Source organism: Chroicocephalus ridibundus, chromosome 5 (genome assembly GCF_963924245.1).
Source record: "Chroicocephalus ridibundus chromosome 5, bChrRid1.1, whole genome shotgun sequence".
Taxonomy (NCBI): domain Eukaryota; kingdom Metazoa; phylum Chordata; class Aves; order Charadriiformes; family Laridae; genus Chroicocephalus; species Chroicocephalus ridibundus.
In genome coordinates, this window is record NC_086288.1 from 27,040,798 (window position 1) to 27,067,383 (window position 26,586).

General features: G+C 37.4%; 1 protein-coding gene across 6 annotated transcripts in view; it reads right to left on the reverse strand.

The window, feature by feature from the left end:
* Positions 1-26,586, reverse strand: part of AIMP1 (aminoacyl tRNA synthetase complex interacting multifunctional protein 1) — a 43,848-nt gene that overhangs the window by 11,517 nt on the left and 5,745 nt on the right. For 4 of the 6 annotated variants that reach the window (XM_063335734.1, XM_063335739.1, XM_063335738.1 and 1 more), the window contains exons 2-5: positions 11,590-11,723; positions 10,754-10,867; positions 8,293-8,448; positions 5,103-5,311 (exon numbers count right to left, since the gene is read on the reverse strand). In XM_063335734.1, the coding sequence (XP_063191804.1) occupies positions 5,103-5,311; positions 8,293-8,448; positions 10,754-10,867; positions 11,590-11,723 (613 nt within the window). Of the gene's footprint in view, positions 1-5,102; positions 5,312-8,292; positions 8,449-10,753; positions 10,868-11,589; positions 11,724-20,652; positions 20,751-26,046; positions 26,070-26,586 lie in introns of those variants that run through there. The other 2 variants (XM_063335735.1, XM_063335736.1) reach the window with 2 other exon arrangements.

A 26,586-nucleotide genomic window follows, 5' to 3' on the forward strand; every position in this document is an offset into this window, starting at 1 on the left:
TTTTCAAAAGTAACTGTAAAAATAAATTGGGGAGTTTGCTGACAGATAGATAAGATTGGGCAGAAAGAAAAAAACAAACAAACAAAAAAAACCCAAACAAATGGGAAGAAACCTGACTCCCTTTCCCAGTATGTGAAAAGTTCCATCAGAAATACAGGGTGCTACTGAAAAAGCAGCTGAAGATGACACAGATACACAGTAAGTGTTTGTTTCCTTCTGCATATGTGTTATTATCCAGTAAAGCAAATTCTGGTTAAGAACAGTAGGGCAAATCTCTAAGCTTACAAGGACACAAACAGAAGCAAGTCTATGTCTACAGGGAGCTGATAAGGCTTCGACATCACAGTGTTTGATACATAAATGAGCCGAGAATAAGCAAAGGAAATACAAATATTATCTCCTTGAAACAATAACCTCTGCTGGCCTTCCAAAGAGACATTCCTATTGTTTCACAAGTCCAGGAACTTCAGAACCGCCAACTCAACGAGTGAGAAACTAATTTTGTTTCAGAAAAAAATGTTAGCTGTTACAGTTTCTATGGTTGGACACACAGCTACTTCACGTTCATAATGAAACAAAGCATTTTCGCAACACGCTGGTAGAACGAAGAAGCGGGGTGTGTAGGGGTGGCGTGTGAGAAATAAAGCAACCAAACTACGATGAGAAAAAGTAAATCCTGAAGTTCACCACAAAGAAAACCCAAGATCATATCACTGAGGCAAAAGTGTTAAATTGCTCTTTTTCAATCCTTGCAGTTATCTGTATAAATGATTATCATCTAACTACCTCTCCATATCTCAAAATCAGACACAGACTGCAGTGGCTAGTGAATATGAGTTAAAATGAACACACTGATTGCATTAAAACCAGAGCGAGCTGCAATGCCAACAGCAACAAAAAGCCCTCCTCTATTTATTATGTGCTTGTCTGGATCCTAAGTTTGCCAGCAAACGTAATTTGCAAATCACAAGCTTAGTTACATACATATTTCTATTTGTTTCACACCTGAAAAGAAACACAGTAGCACTTAATATAACCCTGAAGCATATCACTACAAAAGCAGAGGAAATAAAATGAGTTTGCTTTAAGAAAGGTATCCTATAACACACAATGCGTCAGTAAGTTTATAGGCATGCTGCAGTCCCTGTTCTTTATGATTTATAGAAACATTTTTTCCGTGCAGACTAGACAAAGAAAATTAGAATGTCGAGAGTAGTATGAATAAAGAATATAATTATCATCTTGTTTAAGAAAAAGAAATATAAATTCCAGTACCATTCCTAGGTGGACAACACTAACCCTTAAACAATGATCTAGAAAAAAAAAAAGGATGCAACCATCGAAACCATTTGTGAAATCAGTACACATATAGAATCATGTGAGTGGTTTGGGTTGGAAGGGACCTTGAAGATCATCTAGTTCCAACCCCCCTGCCATGGGCAGGGATACCTCCCACTGCTGCTCAAAGCCTCATCCAGCCTGACCTTGAACAATTCCAGGGATGAGGCATCCACAACTTCCCTGGGCAACCTGTTCCACCGCCTCACCACCCTCACAGTAAAGAATTTCTTCCTGATATCCAATCTAAATCTACCCTCTTTCAGTTTGAAACCGGTACCCCATGTCCTATTGTTACACTCCCTGATAAAGAGTCCCTCCCCATCCTTCCTGTAGGCCCCCTTTAGTACTGGAAGGCTGCTATAAGGTCTCCCCGGAGCCTTCTGTTCTCCAGGCTGAACAACCCCAACTCTCTCAGCCTGTCCTCATAGGAGAGGTGCTCCAGCCCTTTGATCATCTTTGTGGCCCTCCACTGGACCCGCTCCAACTGCTCCATGTCCTTCTTGTGCCGAGGGCTCCAGAGCTGAACGCAATACTCCAGGTGGGGTCTCATGAGAGTGGAGTAGAGGGGTAGAATCACCTCCCTCGACCTGCTGGCCATGCTTCTTTTGATGCGCCCCAGGATGCGGTTGGCTTTCTGGGCTGCAAGTGTGCATTGCTGGCTCATGTTGAGCTTCTTGTCCGCAAGCACCCCCAAGTCTTTCTCCTCAGGGCTGCTCTCAATCCATTCTCTGCCCAGCCTGTATTTGTGCTTGGGGTTGCCCTGACCCAGGTGCAGGACACTGCGCTTGGCCTTGTCAAACTTCATGAGGTTTGCATGGGCCCACCTCTCAAGCCTGTCCAGGTCCCTCTGGATGGCATCACATTTCTGTGATGCCAGTAAGATCGTAGCCCTGCCAGGGTGCACGTGTCTCTAACTCCTCTTATTTGTTTGCCATGCTACATGTGTTTGCATAGAGGCATTTAAGTCAGGTCCCCAATGAAGCTGACTTACTGGGTGGAGTGTCTAGAATTCCTTTGTGCTGCACTCCAAGGCGCCCTCCTGCTGACCTGTGATCCTTCTTCAGGCCCTGGGCATTGATTGCTGGCACTGGCACCAAACTGGTAGAAGTGGGATGGATTGAGGTTCCACTCCCCTGTCAACTCTAGTTTAAAGCCCTCTACATCAGCTTGGCAAGTCTTAGACCAAAGATGCTCTTCCCCTTCTCTGACAGATGGACCATACTAGCCCCCAGTAGACCTGGCTTCTCAGAGTCCCATGGTCTAAGTAGTCAAACCCCTGGCTGTGGCACCAGTCTTCTAACCACTTGCTGACTTGCCAGATTCGACTGGTCCTTTCAAGCTCCTTCCCTTTGACTGGGAGAACTGAACTACTGGTGCTCCAGAGTCCTTTACTGCCACTCCCAGGGCTCTGTAATCTTTCTTGATACTCCTCAGGCTGCTCTTGGTGGTATCACTGGTGCTCATGTGAAACAGCAGCTGATAATAGCCAGTGGGCTGTACGACACTTGGCATTCTCTCAGTGACATCCCCGATACAAACATCTGGCAAGCAGCATACTTCCCTAGAGAGCGCGTCAGGTCAGCAAATGGGTGCCTCCGTACCTTTCAGAAGAGAGTTGCCTATTACTATCACCCATCGCTTTTTCTTAGTTGCACTGGTTGTTACGCAGGGAGCAAATCAGGCTGCCTTACTCAGCTCCAGTGTCTCTCCTGATGTAACTGTTCTTTTCTCTTCAGTCTGCAGAGTGGTGAAGCGGTTCTGCAAAGGCACCTCAGGCTTTGGGGGAAGTCCCTTCCTCCTGCTGGTCCTTGCCATTGCAAGCTCCATTCTTCTGCATTCTTGACCCCCTTCCCTTCTGCATGTGCGGGTGGGGGAGTTTTTGGTTGTTTGGTTGTGGGTCCACTGTAGACTGCAGCGTTTTTGATTGTTTGGCCATGGGCTATGATGCTAGGAACATACAGAGATCCACTTCAAAAAGCCAAACGCAGTGGCAGAAAAGCTGTCAACTCCTGCTGAAATTTCAGAATGTTCTCCACTTGTCCTCAGCTGCTGCTAAAGACTTCAGCATTGACATGGTCCACCTCGTGCTTCAGTACCATACCCTTGTTACTGATGACACATGTATCTATACACGACACCTGAGGGTGCAATTTCTGACTTGGCTTCACCACATCAGCAGTGCACAAAAACACACTGTACGACATACAAATTGGGCATGCAATAAATTTTCACGCCCATAAATAACTTGCACTGCATACTGAAATGTTAATGAAGATACACATTGTGCTTCCTAACCAAAAGTAAAATCAGATGATAAAAATACTACAGCCTCAAACACTGCTAAATTACCACATCAAACACTGCAATCATAAATAGCTGAATTTTTGATGAATTATGTCTATAGTACTTGATCTGATGTATACATTTTCATTTAAATATATGCATATGCCAGGCCTTCACATGTTTGAACACTTCAAAAAATAAAAAAAAAAAAAACACACAAAAAGATGGAAGCTTGCCCCTAAGAATTTACTGCCTATATAGAGACTTGCCAAAACCAAAACCAGACACATAAACTAACTGTTCCCAAAGAATGTGCAAGAATGATCCCTAATTCTCTGTTAGTGAGTACTTTGGATTATTTTTTCCAGACAGAAAGCAGAAAGAGAAAAAACGATAAAAGACTGTTACTGCCACTGCATTCTGTACACTTCACATTCATAAGTTTATTTAGAGAGGCTTTTAGATGTTTTTTCTACAGGCTTTCTTGAGAGCAGACTACTGCTAAAAATGTGTAATTTGATTTTTTTCCCCACTGAAAATCCAGTAACTGGACACAATCAGGTGATCAGTGCAGAGCAGTTATTGTACTCTGTCATTTTTTTCAGTTCAATAACTTTCTGTATCATAAAAACAACAATCTAAATTTCAATTGCCTCCTACACTGGCAGTCTTACCTTAGGGAGAAGGTGTGAATAGGGATTGAAAAGGCATTTGAGAAAATGTAGCTTTTCCACACTAAGATCAATTCCTTCATGACCCATTTTGCAGTTGCTCTATACAACATTGCTTTAATTGCCAACCTTGAATTTAAATTTAGAAGCAGCCTTCAGTGAATTCTTCCCTTCCACTAATCCTTTAGAAGAAGTGTGAAAGGAAAATGCAATCTTGAACTTTCAGGTTGTTCCCAAGACATACATAAATCATGCAAGTCAAACACAGAAGTGTATCAACTAAAAAAGCGTAGAGGCAGACTCTGTTCTGGACAAGGAAGTAAAAATATGCATTTTGTATTCCACTGCTGTTTAAGCCACTCACTGGCAGCTAAGTTAAATTTACATGCTCTTTGCTTTACTCCATGCCAAATGCTTCAACAGGCTATAAAGAGAGTTGGAAGGCAAAGGTTTCAAAAGTTTGGATGACAACAAGAAAGTTACTATGGATTCTCTACTACGTACTAGAAAACTAAAGGGAGAGTCACATCTGTTTGGTCTGGGAGTCCACTGTGTATAACGGCATCACAGAGGAGTCAGAATAAGATCCCAGAACAGAAGCACTGCAAGCAGAAAGGAACTGATTTGGGGTAAGGGTACTTCTCCATTTTCTGGCAAATGTGTTAAGCATTACCTCCATTTGCATTTTATTTTTGTTTTCATGACAGTAAAATCTTTTAACACAATGAAAACACATCCTATAAACAGATGATGGTCTTAAGATACTTTAGGAAAGGAAAAACTATCAGTAACTAATTTTGTCAATACCTGATCCAGAGGAACATGTTTCACTAAACCACTGACAACAGTCCTTGGGCTTGCTTCACCAACATCCACTTCTTCAACATACAGACTGTCTGCATCTGGATGTTTTTTGGCAGTAATGATGCAGCCAACACGAAGATCCAGACGAGAAACATCTACTCGAGCATCACTACTTCCAGCAGCTGGCTGCTGTTTCTTCTCCTTCTTTTCAACTATTAAAGAAAGTTTAGTTCATGAAATAAACCTTAAAAAAAAGGCATAAGTAACATATATGACTAGACTACATACATATATATATATATATGAAAAACGAGCTACAATCTCAGAAATAAGTGTAAATCCATTGTAAAACACAAATGAAGAGTAAAGAGTTAGCACTTCTATTACTAGCTTCCAGTGGAGAATCAGCATACACACTCTAATTTAGATTGTTACTATAAGCAACACAACAGATGTGTTTTCTTGCTTGTAAAGCGAAGTCATCGTGAACTTTCAGTGTAGCTAAAATGTACGTTAAGTGATACATATACTCTGCTAGAGGCCACATCAATAAGCCTGATAGCACCATTTTAATAATTAGCAAACACCAACAAGTCTTGCCATGGTGTTTCACCAACAAAGGGAGACCAGATAATCACAAGTCATCAGATTACCAGTGCTTAAAAACAGCTCTCGACTGTGGACAATGCTAAATCACTGCAACTGCACTGTTACAGTTGCAAAGCAACCCTTCAAGGCTAACATGCTTCACTTCCCAAATATACTAGTATGTGAAAATGCTCATGGCATACGAGGTTCCACTGATGTGGATCCTATGGCAATGCAAGGGTTTGTCATCAACCATACATACTTATGGTATAAAAAAGCAGTGAAGCAGCAACACTCCCCATACTCAGCTTCTTATTTAGATATTCCCTTCGAGAAGAGCAAGTTACCTCCAGTTTGTCTGTTACAAAGACTGTCCTGTTTAAAAGACATTCAAGATTTGTTTAACAACTATGATCTCTGGGAGATTAAGAAGCGTTTAAGAAGTGCTTACTTAAAATAAGCATATTCTATTATTCTTTCATTCAATATAGCTTACACATTAATGTAAACTAAACTCCATTCTTTAGGGAGCTAAAAAGGAAAAGTGGACACAGCAGGCAATTTGATTAATTTATCATTGCTCTAGTACAGGGCTGAATTTAAATAACACATTCAATAATAAAAACGCAGCATTTTTTTAACATAAGCAATAGCTCTTCAAAAATACTTTGGTTCGTATATGATGAATAAAAAGCTCCAGTGCATATTACTGGGTTTTATTAATCTAATTGTAATTAGATTACAGTTAGATTAATAAAACCAGCCATGTATACAATAATGGAAGAGAAACTGAAAAAACAGTTAATATTAAATACATAAGATCATTTCAAAGACCTGCCATCTTTATCCTTGGAATCATTCCTAACTGTTCTCCACTTCATGATGTTTCTCTACACTAGTCTGAAGCCAAAAAAATCAGCTTTTAGCACCCTGTTTATTTTACTTTAGAGAAATGAAGTCTGTTACCAAATAAGGAAAAGAGAACACAGCAAAGCCTGTCTGTACACAGCATATATACAGATACACAGAAAATATCCATTTCAATGTCGCAGGCTAAGGAGAGAACTGCACTTCTCTGGACAGCGTCAGAGTCAGCTCAGAATCAATATGCAGAGAAGCCTCAAAGATGGAAGTTTGCAAGAAGTGGAACTAAGAACATGGGAATAACCAGAGAGGAAACAGATGAGATTGGTGACAGAAAGCAAAGGGATTTGAGATATTCCACAATTTCATCAATTTCAAGACTGAAAAACAAGTTCTACATATTGGTTACTTTGATTGCTAAATACTCTACCTACAATAGATGTTGAACTCCAGAGAAATAACCTGTTAGGACTTCTATTTAATGTTCATGCTATATTTCACCTTTTTCAAAAACAGTCACTGGAAGAAAAAAGTCAAATAGACTGCTTTCCAAATTTAAGCTACTTATACAAGATGAGGGGAAATATAATACAGGAAAGTTTTATTTTTCCTTACCAACTGAATACTTCCTCTGCAGCCACTGAAGACTTGCAGAAAACAGTCAATTGCCTGGTATGACATTTGGTTTCTGCTTTTATATTTACAGCTCTTTCAAATACTACTGATTTGTCAAAGGCTGCAGTACATCAAAAAATAGGAAGCAGCTGACAAGCCTGCATACAGCTCACCAGAAAAATCAAAGCGATACGGTGCCCTATCAGCATAACATGCAAACTCTGAAAAGCTGTACAAATCAATTCATAGCCAATTAATAATAATTTGCATAGGAGAATGATTATAAAATATGAGTTTAAGTTACAAGATAGACACCTGTACTTTTGTGCAAGTGCAACAGGCACACCTTTTCTTCTATTAAAGAGAGTTTGTTACACAGAAATCAATACAGACAGCTAAAAAAGAATAACAGGAGGAAAGGCATTAGGAAACCTACACACCCTTCTACTACACTTCCTCCCCGTTGCCAAAACCAGATCATGCTATCTGCCTATGTCCTTTACCCAGTACTTCCTCCTAGCCACACAGTTTTCACCAGTGTTCACATGGATATATCTGATCAATTCTAATGGAACCTCACTGCCTGCAAGAATTTTCCCGGGGCGGGGGGGGAGGGGATGGGGTCGGAGCAGTATACTTAGAGGATGTAGAAAACTGTTTTCATGGCAGAAAAAAAATTTAAAAATTTAACTAAGTCTTAGAACAGAATGCCCTCCAGTCTGCCAAAAACTTTCTTAAACTTCATGTCTTCCTCTTCCTCCCCCTGCCTTATTTTTTTCCTCCTTCGTGTGTGTGTATTTTTGTTTTGCTTTTTCTGTTGTGGGATTTTAGGGAGCTTGGGGGGGCTGGGGGGTGCACTTGCCTTCTTTTTGTTTTGTTCATTTTAAATAAAGGAGTTCAGTCATATTAAAAGAAATTTGGCATGTATCCCATTTAGCTAAGAGTCTATATAGCTTACTTGATGGTGTTCATTAGCTTCAAGTACTCCCAAGACTTTACGAGCTAGCACATGACTGTTCCTACTGTGGCTGTAAGAACTGTATTTTTCTGTGCCCAAAATGATGTAAAAGCACTTGCATAAATTAAATGCCTTAACTGTCTATCACAGCTAAGAAAACTGAAGTACCTTTTTTTTCTGCTTTTTCCTTCTTTTTCTTATCTTCATCTTCACCTTTAACTTGATCTTTGGAACCAGATGATGCGACTGTTGTATGTTGTGGAACATCATCTGAAAACGAAGCTGTAGAAACAGTTGTACCAGAAGGAACTGCGACCTGTTTCACTAAAATCAAAACACAAAAGTCAGAAGGGGTACCAGAACTTTGAACACTATGACATTTTAAGTTTCCAACATAAATGAAAAAAGTAGAGAGAACTCAAAATTTTGCTTAAAATACCTGAACCACAACTGCTGAATAGTGAAGGAGAACATTACAAAACACATATCAGAATTAAGTCTATATATGACTATTCTGATCGGTTAAGAACAATGCCTCTGACTACACATTTTTTAAATGGGAAAGAGTGCTAAATGCCAGAAAACATACAAGCTAACACCACCTCTTTTTACAGTTTATTTCAACACCTAGTTATCTTTGAAACTAATTCCGGATCTCTCATTTGTGTTTATCTAGTTTCAGTTTCTAGCTACTAGCTCCTGTCATACTGCAGACTATTCCATAATTTTCAAAGCATAAAATCATTTTTATGTTGGAGTCAGATCATTCCTCAACTCTTTTCTGATTAACTAAAGAAACTGAGCCTAAATAATCACATTCTAAGAAATCACCTGCAGCCCTAAACCGATCTGTTGATTCCTCACTTCCCATCCTTAAATTCTCCATGTTACATTTGTTTTTCTTTTTAAACTGCTGATACAGAATTCCAAACATCATCTCACTATCAATCTTACCAGATGATAGCATAAGAATCACCTCCTTTCTACAGTCTGCTCTTCTCAAGAATCTCATCAAGGCTTTTTACCAAATCATTGCACTGGGTAAGCATCATCAGTGGACAGACCATATCATTTAGGCTCCCTTTCCCAAGAAAGGTTAGACCAGATGATCTGTCTTTTGAGGTCCTTTTCAATCTGGGCTGTTCTATGATTAATAACTGTTTGACAAATCCTTCTAGTGTCACTATTATGCAGTTCCTTATTCTGCATACATGCTTCTTTTTACACTTGAGACATTAACTTCCCTGAAGAACTGCACTGTGTTTGTTGATACCAGCTCTCTTCAACACTAAAGTCCTTTGCACAAATTATGTTCTTATAAAAATTTTTTAAAAATCATTTGAATCTGAGTTTGTTGTACCAACAACCACTTGCTTGCTAGTTGTGGAATGACTTTCTGTTTCTCAGATTTAAAAAAAAAAAATCTCAAGAGATATTTTTTACATTCTGTGTCCATCTAGTTTCTATGCTCAAGTACTTAATACTGTCAAAACTAACATACGCTAATTCACTTCAAAATAAAAGATCTGAATTTAGTCCTAGTACCTTTTAGATAAGCAAGCTAAATAAAGGAAGATGCACGTCAAGCCAAACAGTTAATTTCCTAGTCCTTTCACATCTTGGAAAACATCCGGTATCTTGAGACTCCTCTCTCAAGCATAACAGAGATTCTGTGAAATATCTTATACCTGTCAAGAATTGCTGCAGACTAACAGACAATGGAGAAATACAAACTAACAGTTTGGTTTAGCATATGAAAGGACTTTCTTCATGCCCAAAGGAGAAAAAGAACTCTCTGCATTTATAAAACACTAGTCTTTCTGAACACTGAATGCATTGGTTTACCAGGAAAAGATTCAGTATGGTTGAATGCTAGCATCCAGATACACTGGATACTATCTTGCCCAATTTAGAATACTGACAGCATGGGTAAAAATAGTAACAGCTGTTGAGGGCAGAAGAGGCTTTCTTTGGAAATAATTTTAAAGAAGACACACTGGATCAGAAACACTTAAGTTTTGTATTTTCCTCCTTTATTTTTTAATATGAATTATATAATGATGGCGCAAGCCAAACAGAGCTACACAAAGGAGTGCAAAGAAGGGAAAACAGCGCAATGGAAGACTGGTCTTACTAAAGCATGGAATCAAAAATTCAAAACACATTGTTTCTAATTTTACATTAACACAGATTTTCTAATTAGTCACTGCCCATCTGTACTTTGAACTATGGCCTGATTTTCCACACAGATTTTTCAGTCATACTGGATTAAATACTGAAAGCATCAAGAAATGTTAGACATTCACCAATTTCTAAGGTATTATAAGAAGTCACTGTCATCAGTCAAATTTGGGGCTTATTATGAAAGGCACTGTACAAAAACATACAAAGAACCAAGTTGCATGTCTGATTAAGATCTGGCATATGTACCTGTTTGGCTTGCAGCTTACTAAAATGTTGGAATTAAGCAACATATCATAGGCATGGAATGCAGGAAAATCCAGGATTTGTAAGAAATGCCATAGAGTCACATAGAGAAAGATAAAAATGACGAAGAATTACTGTAGTTTGATGATAACTTGTGCTAACTGGATCTATGCTGTACGAGGATAGGATTTTTTTTACCCACCTCCATTTCGAATTTCTGCCTGTATCAGCTCCTGTTTCAGCCCTTCAATTTCTTTCTTCAATTTGGCATTTTCCACACGAAGCTTCTTCTCTTCTCGAAGAGATGCCTGCAAGACTAGAGTTGACACTATACTAAAAACGACAGGTTTCAATAATTAGCATTCATCAGAGAATGTGAAACACGGTGAGCCAAACATCAAAAAAGTGGAAACTTTCAAGGAGTGTATCCATCAGTACTATTTTGGAATCCTTTTTTGTTGAAATAGCTTTTTGCCTTTTTTTTTTTTTTCACAATACTTATGTACTCAAGTTGCCTTTCAATATATTAGCTTCTCAGTCCCCCAAACAGACTCACAAGAAAAAATTCAAAAAAACCTATTAGAAAAAGCTTGAACATGTTTGTAATATGGAGCACCTTAATTCACTAATATGAATACGTACAAAATATCAAAGCTGAAGGTACGGTACTCTTGAGAGAACCCCATAGTGGTGAAAAAGCAGTAACACATTCAGGCAAACACAGTCCCATATTCTTCCCGACTCTCTCCCTCTCCCCACAAATGGAATCATGTCCTATCAAATTTCCATAATCTGTTTGTGTCATTAATCCTTCCACATTCATGCCTTCTATATTCCAGAATAAGCAGCTTCAAAAAACCCACAAACTGCAAGACATTGAAATGGTGCTACTACTACAAGCTTTATCTTGGAGAACTTGAAACACACTTAAAAGGTTGACAGCACCAATAAAGTTGTCCGTGTTCTCGTTTTTTCTTATGAGCATTTAATGTTAACCATCTGGTTAACAACTTTACCATAAGATAGATAATTCCTTACTAGCTTTCTCCTTGAGCAGAGCAACTTGCTGCTTGAGGTATTCAATAACTTGATCAGCCTCTGCACCCTTCTGCTCCAGTCTGTTCAGCACTGCATTGTTGGCTGCCATCTTTACCAAGAAACGAGATAAAAACCTAAACAAACAACAGACAGTATAAAATTAATGACTTCTTACATGAAGCAATTTTGAAATCAGTTGCTGAGTAAGAAAATTTGCTAAATGAGTAAGGGGGCTCCCACCTCCTAATGCAAAGCCCAAACAAAAAGCAACATTAAAAGGAATTTGATGTTTGACAGCTGCCCATATGTATTTTCGAAGAAAAGCCACTTTTCTTCCCAGCTGCAAAAAACATGTTCTTCCTTCATGAAACAGAAAAAAATTCCACCTTCCACCTTCTCAGAAAGAAAAGTCTGATTAAATTAAAATATAAAAAAAAAGGGAATAAAAGGGAAAAGGCTGGACAGGAGAACACTGTATCATGGTTTTAGCTGAAAAATTCATTAAGTGTACGCAGAATTTTATTGAGACTAAGAAAATAGAAACATCCTACAAAAATTTCCAATTTTTTCTAATAAATTTATGTAGAATAAACTGAACACTTCATACATTGTGGCTGTGCATACATTAAGAATTTACTGTTATTTTACTTTTAAGCAGAAATCATCAGTATTTTTACTCATTGTGGATTAACACAACTTTTATTGCAGAGTTATTTTAGCACTGATTTTGAGTGTCTTATTTGGTTTCCACTCAAATGGAAAGCCAGGAACCCAGGTAACAAATTAAAGAAGCAGGAAACACAGAAGGCCTGGAAAGACAAATAAATGCTGTCTAACCTTCTTTCAGGATGTTCAACTCCTTTTACTATATTTCTGTGATGTTCCAGTGCCTAGCTATGCCTCACATACAGCTCTTATTTTTTGAAAGCTACCAAATTTGGTCTACATCCTTTTCCACAACATTTGTGTCTAACCATAAAAGCTCAAATAGTCGCAACAGAATGATGAGATACTGTTACAGTAACCTCTATCTGCAGCATAGTGCTTTTACCCTCCCACTCAGTATCTAGATGAAGAAAAAAAATCTGTACTAACAGCTGTCTCATCTGTAAATCAAGAAAGAAAACTGATTATAGGTGGGAATAAAAGAAGCCTTGCAGATCTTCACAAGCAACAGTGATGTAATTCCTGTGAATTTGCCCATCAACTGCAACAAAGGGAAGAGTTGGTAACAAAACAGCAATCCAGATCCACGCATTGGCTCCTCAACTTTATCAGAGCCCAAAAATGCCTTTTCTCGCATCAAATTGGCAGAAAACTTCCCATTTTATTGCAAGATTATTCTGACACTATGACCTAAATCTGTTTTTAATGTACAAATATTCTCTGTTGGGATTTGCAACAAAAGCTGTGCTCAAGACAAAACAGGTTTAGAAATAACCAAAAGGTGAACAGATACAACCACACTCATGCCACTGTCAACATACCACCTTTGCTGCATTCTTAGTACCAACTTGCATTTGATATCTGATCTTCTATTACAAAGAACTCAATTCTCCACAGCTATGTATGTTTAAAAAAAAATTAAAAAAAAAAAAAGGGGTGGGGGGGTGGGGAAGACAACGAATCAGGAATTGTGTAATTAAAACTTCTCAAAGTAAAATTCACAAAGCCAGGGTCAGATGACAGGTGGGGTATATTCGTCCTGCAGAAGTGATGAATGAGCTAACGTCTTGCCTTCTTTGCAATCTAATACAATCAAAGCCTGTTTTACACAGACTGCTTCGCTTAAGGATACAAGAGTATTACTGCCATCACACCTTCCATTCATCCACAACAGATTTTTCTTTTAAAAGAAATAAAGTCTCATGCAGAAAAGAGCATAAAGCCATCTCTCCAAGTCAACTAAAGTAATCTTAATAGTGAACTTAATCTCTGCTAATAAGAAAATAATTTTGTTTTCATGGGCAGTCTGAAAATTAGAGGGGTTTAAAAAGGAAAACAGTGATTCCAGAAGTAACTGATTTAGATGTCAAATGGAAATAAACATAAAACTATTATGGCACAACACGGCATAATACAAAGCCTAGGGTATTACTGTCTGCATACCAGTAAGATTTCTTGCAAGCTACATATTCTCTCAGGGGAGCACAATACTAACAGTGGAAACTTTGCCAACAACAACAGAAATGCTACTAAAACTTCAAAGTGAATCAAATTGGTACATTTTATAGGTTTTAGCCAAGTTGGCTAATGAACTGAAGATCTGGAAGTAAAGTTACATGATTACAATGGGTAGACATTTTCCCACTTGTCAAATAAATTTCTGTAAACCTAGTATTATAACAATAACACAAAGGAATAGGTATTTCCCATACTAATATAAAGAGCCAACAGGCTGAAATGAACTGCTACACAGGCACAGGAATCCATACAGCAGAGTGATAAAACTGTATCTAAAAAGCGCACATAAAAAAGTTAAGATCCACCCTTTATTATAAAACACAAAACACTTAAAACCATTAGCATTGCAACAATCAAAGGTTATAGTCAATGATTTTTGGGAAGGTTTTTTTTTTTTTTAAGCTTTCCCCTATTTCCTTTGCCCTCTATTACCCTGACACCACCCCACCGTGCACCAGAAAAAAACCAAATAACCAACCCCTATTGGTGATACACAAAGTAAAAATAGGAAAGAAAATCAGGAATAATATAGTTTAAAAAAAACAGAATCATATCTCATTACAGATACATTTTGGCCTGTTTTGCAGAAAATGTTCCAGAGGCCAACTGAAAGTAAAAACACTTCACACAACTGTGCCTAACGAGCTACTTTTTCCCCTCAAACAAGAAAATACTTCTGAAAAACAAGTAAGGACCTCCTAAGAATGGTAACCCCCTGAAGTTACCTGGTTGCTCAGCTTAGGGAAACTGTTTAATCTCGGACCTCTCAGGAGGTCTGAAAGGACCTCAAAGAACTACTTTGTATCTATAAAACATTCAGAACTGCTCCAAAACCCACTTGCTCCACTATAACGGAATTCAATCTTCAAATGAAAGACTCAAATTCTGCAGTCACTCATGAAGTTACATATCAATACATAAAAGTTGTTTAATTTCTCATCATTCAACTTGCTGATTAGAAGAATTGCCTATCTTTTTTTAAACAGAAAGCATTGCCTTCTGTGTTCTTCTAAGTAGCTGCAGTACACCCACAGGAGAAAACAGGCATTATTCTACTTTGTTTCTCAAGAACACATGATGTGGAAGGGTCCCCAAAGTGGTGAGCTCTCTATAATAAATCAAGATTTCTTGTATAGTACAAATTACCATAAAATTTCAACCCGTTTTACACATACTGGTTTATAAACATTGGCCTAGACCTTAGAATATATCTGGATCAAAAAGCAAACGCACCAAGAAGATGCTAAAAACAAACTCTGTTGTACCTTGCTCTTCATTATTAATTTTCTCTGTTTTTAAAAGCGAGAAAAAGCCAACCCCCCCCCTAAAATTAATGACAAGATTTAAAACTTAGACTCTGAAAAATGTTTTGGAATCTATCCATACTCCAAACATGGAACCAATTACTTTTCACTATTGGAAAAACAATTATTTAACCAAAAAAAAACAGAAATTGGAAGCCAACTGATTCCCAAAACCTAAAATAATTAGCTCTAGGCATTCCTTTTTCCAGCTAGAGGTTTAAAAAAAAGCTCAGTACTTCGAAGTTCTCAGCTTTTTGTTGCGACGGTTTTTTAATGTCAACACACAAAGATTACTAACTGCACGAGATCTAACCTGCAGACTGCTTAGTAAGACTTGGTGCCTACAGGTCAACACGTTCTCCATGTATGCATCGAGTACATTTATGACAGTGGTGCAGCATTTTTTCATCATTTTCAATTCAGTAAGGATTTATGCTGCTCTCCTAGATGATGGGCATCTTATTTCTTGGTCTCATACTTTCCATGGGTCATAATGCAACACAACCAAATGCCATGTACGTTTCAGTTGGTCACCCTGGGCATATGTTGAGACAAAAAGGTTGCCAAATTTTGTCTCAAATGATGTAAAATGAAACAAAATCACAACTGCCTGCTTTCCCACATGTACACTAACTCCTCCACAACAAGAGGGTAAACTTTCACAGTTCACCACACCTGGGCAGCGTTCTTCATTGCACAGCTGCTTAGCTCCAAACCCATCATTGCTCTTTGCTTTGTGCTAACTATGGAAGAATCAAGTATTTCTACAGCAAAGCAAATCCTACTGATCTTCACCAAAGAGCAGATACCCATCACAAGCTGGCCCAGATAGCATAAACATATGCCTTACAGAGAATGCCATGTTTATGAAGAGCTGCCAACGAAGACCTAAGATGAGGAAAGAAGCCACTATAGGAGAAAATAAAAGTCTGCATAAATACATGTTTCCTTTTCAATTGAGATGCACTGTTCAAATTAAAAGTTTGTCATTACGAAGCAGAACCAGTAGGATCAGCCTTATCCTCAAAGTTCTCAACAACACTATGGTAATTTCTCCAATGCTAAATAAAATTCATTAATTTAAACTATAGAAAAATATTTAACGGCAATTCCTCTTCCTAAACTTTGGGGTTTAAGTCTCAAGCAGTTCTCAAATTAAACTCCTTTTCTTCTTCTGTGAGATGTCTCAAAGACATTTTATTGTGGCCAACTTGTATAGCAAAGTATTCCACTTTCTATAAAAGAAAGTATCAACAATCACTTTGTTTCTGCCAGAAGTGTGTTCAAAGACTTCTATCCAAGCATCTTTTTTGAGTATGGTCATTTCTGGCAGACAATCTTACAAAAACCCATAAATATAACAGAATGTGCCAGCTGTTTGCCAGATTCTGCTTTCCTATGCTTTGCACTTCTATGAACTGTCAGAACACAGTGAAATCAGATTTCAGAACCTCACATCACACCTTTTTATTCTGCAAAGTAAGGAACAGTAGTGAGTATATCAAAACAGAAGGAAAAAAAAGAGAGTAGAACTATGTCATCTCTTCCTAAACCAAAGTATCAGTGCAACTAGGAAATTGTTGTAACTCATCCCTTCTCCTGTCTCAGGGAATCAGGATTCATGCTTTAAAAATCAATTCTCTCTTAAAGGTTTCTGCTAACTTCTGACGAAGTATCCTAGACCTGATGCCATAAACATCTTTGTCTAAGATTTACAATATCTGACTGGATTTCACATTTTTGGTAGAAAAACATATGGTTTTGTTTTCAAAACTATGAAAATTTAAACTATAAAAAAGCCTCAAACATGAGCAGAGCTACGACTGATTAGTTTTGAGATCAAATCTTAGTTTTGACTCGATCATCTCCCTGCTTCACTCTAATTAAAGCACAGAAGATCACCAGCAGCTATCAATTTGTCATTAGGGAGGCAATCATCTACAACATTTAGTTACAAATTACAGTGATATAATTCTATTGCTAGGACATTTCAGGAATCAGCTATGTTCAGTAAATTTCATGCACTTACCTACCACAGAAGGTTGGGTGTTTCACTGGATTTTTACCTGTTACACATTGTAAAATGCAATCATGGCTTTTACACCCAAATATTCCTTTTCAGGAAATGTGTTTCTAAAAGATTAAACGTTTCTATGCTTCCAAAGATAGAGAAGAATCAGATTTACTTATTAGAAACACAGGTTTTCCACAATTTTGTCTGTGGAAAAAATATAATTCCTCAATCACAAAATAAAGTAAAACATGAAGCTGTTCACAAACAAGTTTCAAAAACCATGCCTTTTAAACCCATATACAAATAGGCTAAGGTATCAGTAAGCAGCAATGTAATGCTGAGAAAGAAAACAGAAGTATCTTAGATATTAGGTACAACTTTTGCATTGCTTGAGACTACTTAATCACAATCAAAGACCAAGATTCCTTGTTATAAAAAAGCAAAAAGACATAGTGCACCCCATTACACTTAAATATGTTTTCACTCACATTGAAAAGACAGGCGGTTATTGGTTAAGATTTAACTACCAGCTCATCTGTCTTTCAGAAGTAAGTATATTGTTAACTCCGTAAGGGAAGAACGTAGGTTTCCTGAATCTCACATTGACAAAGTAACTTTACACAACTGAAAACACAGTTTAAGGCCCTGAGCAAATATGTGTAACTGCCGAAAATGTAGATGCTCACCCAGGTCCTCCTCTGCATACAGTAAAGGAGACCTACCAAAATATTTCTGGCACAACAATGGTAAACACTTGAAAAGCAACAGCTAGCACTGATATTACAACTAAAAAAAAGAAAAAAAACAAACAAAGAAATCCACACACACAAACAAAAACCAGCACATTTTTTGTCAATGTTTTGAGGAATATTAATAAAGTACAATGTAAAACCTCAGAATCTAGAAATTATTATCAAATAAATCATTATGGAACCTGATTTTTGACCTGTCAGTACTAGATCAGTAACCTCCTACCAGGTACTAGAAATGTGGCACTATAAAAGATCAAATGAAAATTTAAGTATTAACCTCATATTCTGCTAAAGAAAGAATGCTCTTTTTAATATGAGCAACATTAAATTACAGCCTAAAATTTAAGAGGGTATTGTAAAGTATGGCAATACAGTTTTGCAGACTCATAATCACAAAAAGATGCAAGAATTCTATCTTCCTCATTCTCCCCAAACAAGTGATTGCTCTAACTGGGTGTTTAAACAGTTGAACAGCCTGAATATTTTTTTTTTGTTTGAGTACTGAAATACAATTTTTAAATTATTCACAAACTATAAACTCCTGTGTAGTCAGTATTGAAAGCAATTTTCCAAGCAGCAAAGTATTAGGCAAAGTTGTACATTTCTGCCATATGTTATTTCAACTTACATCTTTTGCACTGAGAGAGTCAGAATAATTGCTTTGCAGGTTTCCAAACAACTAGCATGTCTAACACAGTCTATCCAAGAAGCAATGCCAGCCCTAAGGAATGATTTGCTAGCTCTGGAGACTACAGTCCAAGCCTTCTGGCTGCCAGATAAATCAGGCTCAATGCCAGCTGCAGACAGGTCTTTTAGTAGTCCTAAGAGCCTGCCCCTCCCTATTTTAAAGGGCTGTAAATAGTAAAAACACACACAACCAAACTCCTTCATATTGAAAAACACCGCAGCATGAAAGAGATTTTTTTAAAAATGTCATGGAACATTGCACAAAAAAAGGCCCATCCACTGGTACCAATTTTGAGGCAATAGAATTTATTCAGTAAAAACTTTTTTTAAACATGAAGACAAGTCTGATTTGAAAGGGAACGACGTACCAAAATCACAAGCAAGTCACAGCACAAAAATCAAATCTATGAGAAGAAATGAATGAAGAACTAAGACAGGCATATGTTAGAACAGATAAAGGTAGAAGCATTAAATTTTTATTTTAAGACTATTATGACAGGCTTAATTTGAATTAAAATGGATCTCTTGGATCTGCACAGTACAGACCATCAGAAACTAAACAGTGAGAAGTAAAAATTATTCTAGTATTTTGTTCAAGTTTGCATTTCAAGGTTTAGTAGATGCCACAACATATTAATTAACTGCATCGTATCTTAACACACTACCGCTGCAACATTCAAAAGGTTAAGGTAAGTTAAGAACATTTGCAAATTCATTCACATCCTGGCTGTAAGCTTGTGCTAAATTTGTATTCAGGGAGAAGATTCTACTAATGGTTGTCTCAGTTCAATTCTGAATTAACTTTGTAGTCTTTCCCACTTCTGAGCAGACACCCCAAGGACTAAACAAAGCAGAGACATGACTACAAGGAGTTCTGTCCAGGTTAAGACAAAAGTCAAGCAATTTGGACGTGGTTTGTAACAAAATTTTTGCCTTCAGAACTACCAAAGCTTTTCAATAACAAAGACCATATACGAAGTTATATGTAACTTAATTTATTAACCTAAGAAGACTGCCCAGTAATTCAATAGACATGGATAGCTCACAACACAGCTCAAGAAAATCAACTTCTTTGCACTGCTTGACTTAAGCCTCAACAGGTTACACGCCCGCTACATCTGCCAGGTCCCCTGGAAGTTCAGTAGAGAGTCATCTGGTTGTGCTTTATAGTGCAGTCTGAAATTTAAGTAGCAGTTCATATGCCAAAACAGTTGGACAGCCTTATGTATTTTTTCAGCAGTGTGTATCTTTTGGATCCTGCTGCATTAATATTTTAATAGTGCTATCAGAATTTTATGGTAAACTATCACCACGTGCAGAAGGAATTCTCACATAAATCCCATGATGGAAAAGATGCAACACCCACGACATGCTACCTTGTTTCTTTGACCTTAAGCACCAATTTCCAAACCCAAAATACAACCAATTTTTTGGAACAGAAAGCTTACATCAAAAATTGACAGGTTTTTTGGGTTTGGATTTTATTTTTAATTTATAAAAAATTAATTTTCCAAACCATGGTGTATCCAGTGGCTATCTCTGAATATAAATACAAAGGGAGCTGCTACTCATGCCTCAAAGTATCCTCATAAAACTTCCTCGACAGGTGATGGACTTTACAATTACAGACACACACACATGCCTATAAATTCAGAAATATAAGCGCACCCAGCTGCATCTGGACAAGTCTGCAGGGTCAGCATATGCCACAGGAAATCGAAGAATCTGTACTGCGGTTCACCCTCTATGGTTTTACTGGAGAGTGAAAGCTTTAGATTACTGTTATAACTACAGAGTAAACTACCCATAAATCACATAGCAGAAGAATAATCAGAACCGCACTGAAATCTACCTGTTGATACCAAGCAGAACACTGTTTCTTAGGTATTTTATTGACTTTTGTAACTTCACCCTAAAAAGCTGAGCATTCACACTACCTCCTTAATTAAGAACAGGCACAGCAGTTATAAAAAGGTAAAGAAGAAAGAAAAGTTTACCCCCTCTCCCTAAGACAAGTCTCACTTGAAAACAAAAATACATTTTAAAAGTTTCTCTCAAAATCCAATCTTTTTCTTTTGGGTCTGTCAGACCAATAAGGATAATAACCCTTGTCACATCCTACCTGCTAAAAAGACATTTTAAAGGTATCTTCTCCTCAGAAACTTGAAGGGTTTTGAAATAAGAATACCATTAAGCAATGTACTTTATGTCAGCAACAGTCTGCAAAACAATGGTATTGGTTAGGTAGTTCACAGGAACATTGATCCCCCCTTTGCAATTTTAATTCACAATACTCTTTATGTCTGAAACCTGCCTACTAGTTATCTTACATAGTTCAATTGTGGTTAAAAAGAATCTTGAATTTATTACCTTTACGTTAGTATCAACTTTTCTACATGTAAAAGTAGTATCTTGTAGGACTGCTAAAGGAGAACAGGATTTAACCATTCTGTTAAAGCAAATGCTAAGGTTAAAAATAACCACTGTTTATTCACGAAAGCATTCAGCAGACATCATGCAGATGTACAGCAAAAGGATCGGTGTCCTCTAACTACATCCGCATTAACAGTTGCTGGTATTTACTGAGGCAGAAACTTTAGGTATTCTTTTATGTGGGCCAAATAAAAGCTGAAGAAAATTAAACCTGAAAATGTGCGTGTTTGTGTGCGCATTGTCTGTATGTAATCAATCCAAGAATAAAGGCAAACATCTCTTAATGGGGAGCAAAAAAGATGACAAAGATTTAGGGGGAAAAGCAGTCCTCCCCAAACTTTGAGGTTGCAGTTGCGGTATCTTATTTACATATGCAAAACCCTCTGAAACACATTCAGCGTTCCGGCTTCATTCATCACACAAATAACTGTAGTTTCCAGTGTTGAATTTACTCATAATACAGGAGGATAATATTTTAATGAAAATCTTCTATAAAGATACCAACTTACCCTGTGCAGAGAAAATTATTTATTCAGCTGTGGAGTGAAACGCCTCAATTAACTTTTAAATCTAAAGTGGGCCGACAACAACCAATCCTCAGCAGCCAGAAGCAGTTACGTGTCACTTCAAAACCACATGCCAGCAGTATCTACCACTACATATTCCTGGCATCAGCCTCAAGACACAGGTCTTTCCTTTCATCACGTACAGGGTGAAGAAAATTAAAATTTTTAGCAGGCATCACATTTGCATAGAAAAATCTCCAGATATAATTATTAAGTATTGTAACTAACTACCTTTTGGATCAGTGATTTTAACTGGTGTGGTAGAAATATACAGAATACTTTTTTCCCTTTTGGAAATAAAAGAAAAGAACTCTGAAGAAAAAAGTTTTATGTAGATTTACATTTCTGCAAATGAAGACTTTGCTATTCACAGTAGGAAAACAAACCAACCAACTTCTGAAGCAAAGACTGTATAGCAACTACCTGCAATCATTTCTAAATAAAGTGCACAAAGTAACAATTCAAAGGATATTTGAAATCAAAATGCCAGTTTTCCTTCTGCTCAGACTATAACATCCACCAAAGGCTATATTATTACATAGCTTTCAGATCTTCTATGGATTTGAAAGAAATTTTTACAGAAAGATGTCCTTTATATACAGAAAAAAACCCCACCACTTTTTCCCATACGGCAAATGCTGCTTACATTGAACACAGTTTTTTTTCTTTTTAAAATAAGAATCATTTAATTCTTTATTAACAGAGAACCACTGCTCAAATTTTGTACATTTATTTCAGATTTTGAAAACCAAATCCATTTGCCAAGTCTGCTAAATCAAATGTAAAACCCAGGCAAACAAAAGACACTTTGGACTATTGTAGTTATTCTAGCTGACACACAGAGAAATAACCTACCCAAAACAAAGAGGGAGATCTCGAAGGGCCATTTTTGGCCTAAGTTGTCTTCTATGTTCTAAACTAGAGGAGGACACCAAGAGTTTTTTGGATAACCTTTTAGCATCCTTTGCAAAACTCTAGCTGTTACAGGCCAGTGCCTGTACCTTCTTCTTCCCTCTGTTAATTTAACATTGCTTACGTTCATGAATATCTTCTCACTAAAAATGTCCCCTCACTGGTACATCAGGAACATCAGTACATCAGGAACATCAACTAAATACCTGGTTTTATGAGCACTTGATAACCCAATTTCAAAGTAAGTATAACTCAGTAGTCCTTTGGGCACAGTCCAGAATAGCAAAGTGGTTATTAAATTAATAGTATGTTAGTTTAGGTAAACTTCTGGACTATGTCTTCTACAAATACTTAAGCAGTGCTTCAGAGAAAGCACAGCAATACTGTATCTTTTAATGGTACCAAGAAAGTAATCAGTCCTGTAATTGCCTTTCAGAACCTTCTTGGTAGTTGCATGTAATGAGAAGTATTTCAGGTTCACAGCTTTTAAAACTTCTAGGATGAAAATGATTTTTGCCTCTTTTAATACTAGATCTGTGCAGAGAAAAAAAAACAACACAATACAAAATCTTAAAAAAAACCACAAACGAACAAAACCCTTGTGCACTTGTCTTGGGCATTGATAGGGCTGATACCAGCTATTAAGACTGATGATACCTGACAGAAAAATCCTCTAAGCAGCTTTCGGGGAATAGCTGTATTTCATCTATGGATTCAAAGCTTCTTTCGTTTAAGACAAATTGAGCTAAATTATAATTTTGCTGTGTTCCAAGTTATTCTATTAAAAATGCAACCATTTTAAAACAATTTTTTTTCAATTAAAATATCTTGGTTTAGCACCTTCAAAAAGTACAAATTTGCAGGTAAGTTCTCAGAAAAATTTAATTATAAGCTACATGTAAAGGAAAAAAAAAATATCTGTGCCTAGTTCTTATCTTTAGCATTATTTTACAGATGGTCATATGAATGTGAAATTACTTACCTGCTATGATGTAGCAGGGTGATTCAATACCTAAGAGAAGATTAATTTCCCTGGTGTACAATTCAGTGTCATATCCTAGTTGGCAATGGTGACTTCCTTAATGTGTGACTGTTAGCAATTACTAGAGCACTTCACACAGAAGGTTTCAAGCCTTATGGTAGGACAAGCACAAATGTGAACTTACAGCCTTCGCTCCAGAGCGGCTGCTACCAAGCCAAACGTAGTGCCTCTTGCATGCCACGTGCAAGCCCGTACACTCTTGTGGGAATAGCAGTCCCTAGCTGCCCTGGCCAAGTGACCTGCTGAATGATCTCCTCACTTATCTTCAGAGTCTGAAACAAGATGCCACTACAAAGCTGTATATTAAACTGTAATTGAAAAACACTCTGGGATAGAAACCAGATCCAATAGCCATGGATCATTTCTGAGAGGGAGTCTTGAAGTCAGAAACTAATCTTTAAGCTATTAATTCATACTCAGTTGAAGTTATGTTAGGAAAGCTCCTGATGAGAAGGAAATGGAAATAAAAGTCTTCTATAATGGGTAGTTTTATGCCAAAAGATTGTACCAAATGATCTCAAGAAGAGATTTGCTAACTTGAGGCAATTTTTGAAGATGTTTTATGCATTGCCAGCTGCTTTCAAATGTAAAAAGCATCTCAGAATCTGTCTCCTTTCAGATAATTAGGATATGAGACAACACTCCAGGGAAGCAGTTACGAGAGGAATTCAATTTTCCTCTAATCCAGCACAGAATCTCTGTCAGGTTTTTTCCAGCATTCCGAAGAAAGAAGAATGGGTTCTTCTACATGAATTGTGTTTAACAGATGATGGTTAAATACAGTATATATTGCTCTCTAGTATGAAAGCTAGTTTAAGCTTCCCTCTCCACAGTTTTTGAAGTCGAGGAACACTTTCTAGGGTGTTAATTTATATGAAGTGGCACAAGAACTTAAGAATGGTACACAAAGTTGTGGAGTATAACAGAAGTTGTAAAAGCTAGGTCAGCAGAAGGTATCTCTTTTCTGGAATTTCTCTCCAAAAACTACACAGCAAAGAATAATTTATCCAATTCCCATTTCGGTAAGGTATCAAAGTAATTCTCTTTAGAAACAGCAAGTGTCAACAAGTGATTACAGCTGCTGTTACAGACCCCCACTAATTCATTTAATCATCAAAATAGATCCAGTTCAGATTGTCGTGACTCTAGGTTGTAAATGTAACTTGAGAGAAACCTTATCTTTCATCTCTTAGGTAGAGATGATTCCCTTACTTATCCCTTTAAAAGTAATTCATAACTTCATTAATAATGTTCACACTCCATATGGACAACAAAGGGGTTTTGGACAAACATCCCCTCCTCAGTTTCTATGGACAGAATGGGTGACCTACCCTTACCAGAAGGCCAGTAACCAACTGACAATATTCTGATAAAACAGAATCAAGCAAAACAAACCACAGAAATGCAAGTGAAGAACTGGAAGGTGCTCTGCTCCAAGATTTCAAAGAAAAGATTATTCAGATGCTGACTTACTTTCCTAGTTACTTGTATCCCCCCCATTCCTGCCTCGATCTCATGGCAGGAGGCAAGATTTGTTGAGTAACAGAAAAGGAACAGAGCCAAGGACATTCAAGAGGAAGAACATACATGACGATCCAGAAACAAATTCTTTGGTGGTCGCACACTACTCTTAATGGAACTCAGTGTTAGCCTGTAAGCAGCAGCATTAGAACTATTAATTAGAATTATTAATTACCATAGCATAATAAATAGCATACAAAGGAACATATAATCAATTGAATTGCTCCTCTTCTTTTTCCATTTGAACAAGCCAGTTATTTAAAATATGATACTGAAAACTGAAATTGCAAACTGTTTTACAAGCTAGCAATAAGACAGTAAGAGGACATTAAGAACTGAAACATCTGCTAGTTCTGAAAGGCATGCCATTTTTAAGGTGGTTTCTTTAGGAAAAAAAAAGAGAAAGAAAAAAGTCAAAACTGGCATTTAGAAAAAAATCCCATAAATTATACCGATTTCTTTTTGTGTTGGCCAATCTGGTATTACAGAGCATTATCCAGAAGCAGACCATGACTTGCACTGTAAGCAACTGTCCCCTAGAAAACCGAACAGGGAACTGGCACACTGAATTTTATCATCAGGAATGCCAGCAGTTGCCATGCCTAAAACCACAGTTATAATTGATTACAAATTTCTAACCATACTGAATTGTAAACATTTTGCAGAAGCACAAAGCATGCTCAGACAAGGTACTTTTCTTATTTAAATGTTAACATGTATGCTTGGACAATTTAGGAATACTCAAATGAATATGGTGACAATCTCAAAACATTTGGAGCTGCCACGCTACCCAAGCAAACTAGCACATTTTTATTATGCTTAAAATGGGCTTTCCCTTGTTCTATCAGATCTATTCAACCAACTGGAACCACAAGGACTACATTTTCAGGAGGGAAATACTTGCTTGCAAAATGTTTCACACTTGTTATGGACTTCACCATTAGAAGACTTCACGTCTCAAAAAGTGTAAAGGCAACTAACTAATGAACGAATCAATTAACACACCACCATACCACAAACATTAAAGACAACAACTTCTCACCTTGGAATCTATTCCCTTGCCACGCCTCTTCCCTCCAGTTTAAAGGAAAAAAAAAAATAATCAGCTCAAACTTGAAATTTCTCTAGAAAAGAAGTGTGAGGGAGAGAGTAGGAAATAAAGGAGAGGCAAATCAGGAAAGGCCTGACTAGCCACATGTCATTACAGGCAAACTGCGTCAGCTGCTCAAGAGGCTTCCCAAGCAATATTCACATTGCACTCATGCATACTCAAGACCCCCCACAACTGCCACAGATATTTGCTTTTGTTCACATTCTCCTTTCCTGTCTCTCAACTTTTTAAAGACACTTCAAAGAAGATCAAAAAAGCTTGAAAGAATTGTAGTTGTTTAGTCTATAGAACAGAAGATAGATGGGAGACTTCGTCTCATTCTTCAAACGCTAAGGAAGTTGGTATGAGAACGGGACTAAACTGTTCACCAGGTCTGCTGCAGACAGGAAAAAGCAAGGAAGATTTAAGTTAGACATTTGGAAAACTTTCAAGTAAGAGTAAAGGACTGAACAGCCTGCCTATGGAGGTTGT